At 39.5% G+C, this 6,896-nt stretch overlaps 1 protein-coding gene across 2 annotated transcripts in view; it reads left to right on the top strand.

Moving 5' to 3' along the window:
- Nucleotides 1–1,645: 1,645 nt before the first annotated feature.
- Nucleotides 1,646–6,896, top strand: part of epas1b (endothelial PAS domain protein 1b) — a 38,368-nt gene continuing 33,117 nt past the window's right edge. For both annotated transcript variants that reach the window (XM_017037426.2, XM_008322567.3), the window contains exon 1: nucleotides 1,646–2,099. In XM_017037426.2, coding sequence (XP_016892915.1) covers nucleotides 2,074–2,099 — 26 coding nt within the window. In that variant the 5' untranslated portion in view covers nucleotides 1,646–2,073. The remainder of the gene's footprint in view (nucleotides 2,100–6,896) is intronic.

Raw genomic sequence — 6,896 nt, 5'->3', positions numbered from 1 at the left:
CACAGGGAGGAAGTGCTCCCATTGGCTCCGGATTTCACCTTATCTGTTAAATCAAAAATGTCAGGGGTGGTTGACAAAACAGATTTAAATGTCAGGTGTTATCTGTCTCATGCGCTTTAAGAAAAAAAAAATGTGGCGAAACCTGCCCTTGAACTCTTTGAACCCTTTGACTGTGCTGCGAGACAGTCAACAACAGCGGGCCGTGACGTTGTGTTGCCTATACAGTACATCAGTTTAAAGGCCTTCGTGTGACACTGTGGGTGTTTCCCATGTTTTCCCATGTATACGTTTATTCGTCATTATAAAAACAGTATTTTAGTTATTGTATTTTACGGACTACAAGTCGCACTTTTTTGCATGCTTTGGCTGGTGCGACTTATACTCAGAGTTAATCATAGTGCATTAATGAATTAATTAATTTGTAGTATCCATTACTTACTTTGTGATTTCATGTAAGCACAGCCTCAAACGTGTCATCCATTTAAAGTTCAAAACCCACAAAGACATTTGTAAATTTCACGACATTGTAAAAAATACATTCTACAAACAGGCCAAAGGCCCAGTTAATGTTACCATTTAAGCCTTTCAAAGTATTTCTCTCCAAAACAAAGATTAATGCAATATTTAAGAAGAGGACCATCATTTCTGGACTATAAGCCGCTACTTTTTTCACTCGCTTTGAACCCTGTGGCTTGAACACTGATGCAGCTATTTATGGATTTTTACGAGCTAACAAAGGTCATACTGCTAGCAATCAATGACTTTTCTGGTAGGCTACTGTGTGTTATACTAGTAGTGTATGTCTGTCTATGAATGGCTGCGTGCGAACCATGTGCACGTGCGAGACAGAACGCTAGCGAAAGTTGAGAGCAGTTTGAGCCCTGTCATGTTGGAGCGTGAGTTGGTTATAGAGGACCTGTTAAAACGCTGTTTATGTTCTATTGTGGTTGGAGTGGCTGATAATAAAGAACCCCTGTTTCTGTTTACCTCTGCTGCGAACAAGCACAAAGTGAAGGGAGTTAGCCCCGGAGCTAATGTTAGCTTGGGCCCTGGAGCAGATCACTGAGTCTCCCCTGTGCATTCCAACTTTGGTCAGGGCGCCGAAGCAGGAAAGAGCTAACGTGTAACGAGCTGTTTGCAGGCACTGAAAAAGGCATTTATTTGCTGTAATTAAAAGTAGAAAAAAAATCTTTCTGTGTTAATATCCTACACCTAGGGAGGGTGGCTGTGAAGTGAGGTGAGGTGCTAGGGACCGCTAAGGGGCGTTGATCATGAGAGGCTTAAAAATGAAATATGGCACGCTAAACGGAGGTGTGCTGCTGGTGTAATGCTTGAAAACGAGCCTCGAATCACTACAGCAACTCATACAGTGGTTTGTACCGATAAGAAAATACATATTATCTGGTTCTGAATCTATGAGGGGGCTGGGGGGGTTAATAGAAAATAATTGAGAATCAGTGGCTTATTACAATACGACTACTGCTACTACTACTACTAATAATAATAATAATATAATTATGGGATAAGTAATAATAAATGCATGATTATTATTATTATTACTTACCTGTTGCAGATGTACGGCTTTGGTTGGTCTGTGGACTTGAAGGGGCGGGGCTCCGTCCCTGAGTCTTCAGCCAATTGCAGCGATAAGCGGCGGTCATAGTTCCAGCTGAGCCTCAGGTCAAAGACCGAGGAAAAGCGACTGGGAGTTTCTCACCGAACCTAGGGAGCGAAAAGTTCTGCAGAGGAGGAACGCGCGGCAGTTTCGGGCGAAGGAAGAACAGCGTATTAACAACTCAATAGGCGTCCGACCCGCGCTCAGCTCTGCGGTCGGTGAGAAGTTTCTCGTCTCTGTGGTGGGAAGCTGCACAATCCTCGGCAGTGTTTTGAGACTGTGCGGCCCCACCATCACCAGAACCATCCGAGAACGAGAACCGTCGCTGCTGGAGACTAACCCTATTCCCCCAGTCGTCACCTGGACACTTTTCCGACACTGACTTCTACTTTATCTTCTACTAAATCTGGGCTTTACTCAACCACTTGAAGGAGAATTGTAGCGCGAGAAGAGCAGATATGACGGCCGAAAAGGAGAAGAAGAGGTAATAAAAATTTAAAAAAAAGTCATGATAAAATGTATATACACGTGTTATAATGAAGTGTGTGTGATTGTCGAAAATGCATCTTTGCGTGTTCAGGGTGAGTGTGTGAGAGAGGGAGCAGCACACAGAAGGGGACCTGTTGCTGCTGCAGAGCAGCATGTGACTTGGCTGTGATCTGCAACAGATCACAGCCAAGAGGAAAAGCCTTGTAACAATGTTAATGTGTTTTTAATCCAACGATTGAGACACGGTGCCTGTGATGAAACCTAATTAAAACCCGTTGAACAGTTTGTCTGGAATTAATTCATTAGTATCATATAATGATGATATGCTATTTAGCCGTTCCACTGGAAAAGGAGACACATTTAATGGCAATAATCACTGTTCAAAATGGTGCTGCAAAAATGTTGGTACGAGGTCGATATTGGTTGTCATTGCAATGAAATTATTATTAATTTCGAATGAAATAAGCCATTTCAAGCGTACTTTATCTTAATTTTTTTTTTTACAACCCTTAAATACAATATCAAATATTTGGAGCCCTGTGTTGATGTTTTAAAAGGCATATACGTATATGGTAATATACATTACATTGTTTCAAATTGTTACCTAGATCTATATCATATATCTTTATGATAGAGATATCCATGATTATAAAACCTTTCTAAGACATGGAGTTTCTGACTAGTTTTTGTAGAGAAATGCAGCACAAACATAAAGTATACCCAAAACATGCTAATAATAATAATAAAGATGATAATGTATCAATTAAATTTTAAAACTGAGATAACATATTTTACATAGTGTATCTTTCAACTGACAAGTTCCTTAACATCTTCATCTTTTAACCTGGTTAAAAAAAATGTCCTGTCTTTACGTCAACAATGACCAATCAGTTAACATCAAATGTCTACGGTGCATCTGCACGTCTGAGACATTTGAAAAACCTGCAGGTATCTCGTCGTACCTGTAACTCTCGTTTCCTACATTCGTCACAACCACTGGCCTTTTACTACAACGGGGATGCTGAATGAACCTTTGGCAGTTCATATTGTCACGAATTCATACATAGTGTGTGCATGTTGCTTTCAAGCTACAAAATGACGTCACAGCCTGTGGCGCCTCGTCTTCTGTTGTTAATTGTCCCGCGTTGGTGATTAAGTCATGAGACCGACCTTGTTGTAATAGTGCTTTTCCTGGTTTGCAGTTTGTCCTTGATTGTATCTCCATTAATAAGACCTGTTCAACATGTGCCTCTTGGAAAATGGAAAATTCTCTTGCTTTTAGTATAGTCACATTACAAAACGAGAATACGCGCGAGGCTTTAATTATAAAGACAGAAAACTAGTACTCAAAACTTCAAAGCAACAGAAGACGTTAATTTATTTTATTTTAGGTGATGGGTTTTGTCTGGGACCTTCTTGTCTTTCTTGTCTAATCTTGTGATCTCTGGCCTGAAAAAAAGCAGAGCAGGTATTAGGAGATGCAGCATCTGCTGTTTTGTAGACGCTCTCAACCCCTCTGGAGAAGGAGACCTGAAAGTGTGTGAAAGGTCACTTCTTTTTTTCTGTCTCCTCACTAATTTTGTGTTATCGGGCAGCACAATGCCTCCTTTAAGTCATAAATCGGCTGACAATTTTTGTGACTCAGCCGTACTGTTTAAAAACCCTCCGGTTTAAGACCAGCGCTATTCATAAAACTCATGTTGACACGAGAGGATGTACTTGCTGCTTGTGTTTACATGCGCACTTCCACTTACTGTCCCTGTTATTAGTCAGATAATTTATGTTTAAATTTACAACGAAAGTTCATTTATTTGAGCAGTAATTAACTCAAAGCAAGTGAAAGCAAAAAAAGCAAAAAAAAAAAACGTACAAAATACAAAATATATAAGTCAAAAATATTTATCAAATTGTTTTTGCATCATTTGTCATTTCTTTAGTCTTAGCTGTATTTTTAAAGACATTGTATCGTGTTTTTATTTTAAATCAAGAGCTAGAAAAACATGTCAAGTTTAGATTTTTTTTTGGACGCTGAGTTTCACTGTTGTTTGACAGTCCTAACAGAAAATAAACAGATTTGAGAAGACATAACGCTGCACGACGAATGCGCCGCTTTACACAGTGCTATTTATTCATGGGTTTCATGGTGTAACTTGTCCCGGCTGCAAAGTTCGAATGAGCTTTAATTAGAATTTCATCATTTGACCTTGAAGTGTTAAACAGAAATTTTATGTCTGGTTTCCCCTGACATTAAGAAAGTCCTCACTCTACGAAGCTTTTTTTTTTTTTTTTGACAAAAGTTTATTATTTGACCTTAGATGCCACAGACTGTTGACAGTCAAGGCTGTAAAAACACATCAACGTCCCAGTGTTAGATGAAACCCTCTGCAGCCCTCACCTCTGTTTAACACAGCAAACAGGCTGCAAATGTCCGGAGTTATTGAATAGTTTTTATTTCACGTTCAGTGCTGTAGTGGAAGCACACGCGCTTCTTTCAACATTTGATTCAACTGGAAACAATGTCCAAAGGTCAGAGTCCAGGGCAGCTGCCAACCACATATAAATTACAGGAGTGTAGAGAGACTGAGCCATTTGGTTGTATTTTATGTCTTCGAAACCTGTCACCATCATCATAGCTGAGGTTTCACAGTTTATTTGTCCTAGCAGGAGAGTACAAGTCGCAGCAGCCAAAAATGCATAATGAAGAAGAAAAAAGAACCATAAATAAGTTGCTCCAGAGTATGAGCCAGCTAGAGTGCCCCCTAGCGGCTGTCTATGAAAATAACAAACATGTGACATGGGGCATCTGAGTCGCAAACCCAGCCCAAGATGAAGAATGAAAAAAGGTGCGACTTATAGTGCGGAAAATACGGTAGTTGCAGCAACTTTACCTAATATCGAGTTGTGCCATGAATCTTTCATCTTCCCATTGCTTTGTGAAAAAATGTGTTTTGTATCACAGATTTTAGAGGGTTTATTTTTAACATCTGATTTTAAATTCAAGAAAAATAGCCTTAATTATGTTAAAAACAGGAATAGTTTTTAACCCAAACTTAAATGTGCTGGAGCCAGAAACTACGACATGGTTTCTCACAACGGAAAGAAAAGAAAGTTTGCTGTGGCGCAATTTTAAGTCACCCGCGCCACAGAGAACTATATGTTTTACAGCGTGTTCAGAAAACCACTCGAACATATTCAGTACCCTTAAAAATGTAATATAGTATCATACTCAAATGTGTAACAACAATGTGGGTAATTACATACATCACCAACCTGTAGAAGTAGTTTTCTAACTAAAAAAAAAAGTCATATTCTGCTGAACTACATGTTGATTGACTGAAGTGAAAAAATGTGGATCGGTGCATCCCTAGTTATTATTATATTGTTTTTATTATTATTTTTATAGCTTTTCTTTGAAATAAAGTCTCCAATTAGCTAGCTATGTTTGTGAATCTATCTATCTATCTATCTATCTATCTATCTATCTATCTATCTATCTATCTATCTATCTATCTATCTATCTATCCATACATCCATCTATCTATCTATCTGCAAGACAAATATGAAAAAAAGAGTAGGGTGGGAGAAGTGATTAATTTTTCGGATGCATGGCGAATAATGTCAACAGTGGGCTGAACCAGAGCCACAGCTCAAAAACACCAACGTTCCACCGGCGCCCCCTGTCTGATGTGTGGCAGCAATTATTAAATAAGAGAGGATGTGAGGTGGACAAGAGACTTGATGTTTACTTGAGAAACACAACCAACATGCGCTCCCACATTTCGCATTTTCACACAGAGCTGGAAAAACAGACGGCTCCTGTTGTTCTAAACAGAGAACAATAACAAAACCATGGCTGAGCTTCATCACGTCTACAGTATGTCGTAGAAAGTCAGTTGCAAGTCGGCCCTCCTCTTTTCTCTGTATTACAATATTACACATGGAGATGGATAGATGGATAGATGGATAGATGGATAGATAGATAGATAGATAGATAGATAGATAGAACTTTATTAATCCCTCAGGAGTTCCCTCTGGGAAATTAAGGAAGGGAAATGTATTGCACTTCTCTTCATTATCAACATGGCACTTGACATATCCTTTTTCCTTGACTTTCATCGACTTGTTATCACCTCTACATATAGTCCTCCGTCCTCATCTCTCCCTTGGGCTATTGCACACTGGTGTTCTGGCACAGTACATTTAGAAACTTGATATTTCTTTACATATTTTCTAGCATTGTCTGTGGGCTTTAAAAGGGGGTCCATGGCCAGAAGCTACTACTATTTTGAGGGCCCTGGCATGAAAACGTTTGGGAACCACTGGTCTGGAAAACCTCTCAGCATCTTTCTTGTGTTATTTTTTATTGCTCTCATTCTCTACCACCATCCTTAACATTTGTTATTTTCTTTTGTGGCCTTTTATCCACATCACATTCTTTTATATTTATCCTAAACCTCCAGCTGTGCCATTTGCCTCTACCTGCGTACTTTGTTGTCATTGCCCCCACCCTTCTGTTTATACCTTCCCTGTGTTTCAATGTTTAGAGTCATTAGACCAGACCTATATGCCCCCCCTCCTTCAGAACTCTGTCTCCTTGCGATTTCCTATTTCCTGTCCGCCAGCTCCCATTCTTCCACTTCCTCACTACCGAAAAGTCCAGGCTCCATGATCCATTCTGTGTCACCTGGCTTGCATCCAGGATCATTTCCTATTAAGTAAATTAGGAAGGTGCAGTAATTTTATCCTGACCTTGTGATGGTAGATGTTTTCATCTATCTATCTATCTATCTAT

Source organism: Cynoglossus semilaevis, chromosome 12 (assembly GCF_000523025.1).
Source record: "Cynoglossus semilaevis isolate Cse_v1.0 chromosome 12, Cse_v1.0, whole genome shotgun sequence".
Classification (NCBI taxonomy): Eukaryota; Metazoa; Chordata; class Actinopteri; order Pleuronectiformes; family Cynoglossidae; genus Cynoglossus; species Cynoglossus semilaevis.
The sequence above is the reverse complement of the archived record's forward strand: the minus strand, read 5'-3'. Positions and strand labels throughout refer to the sequence as shown.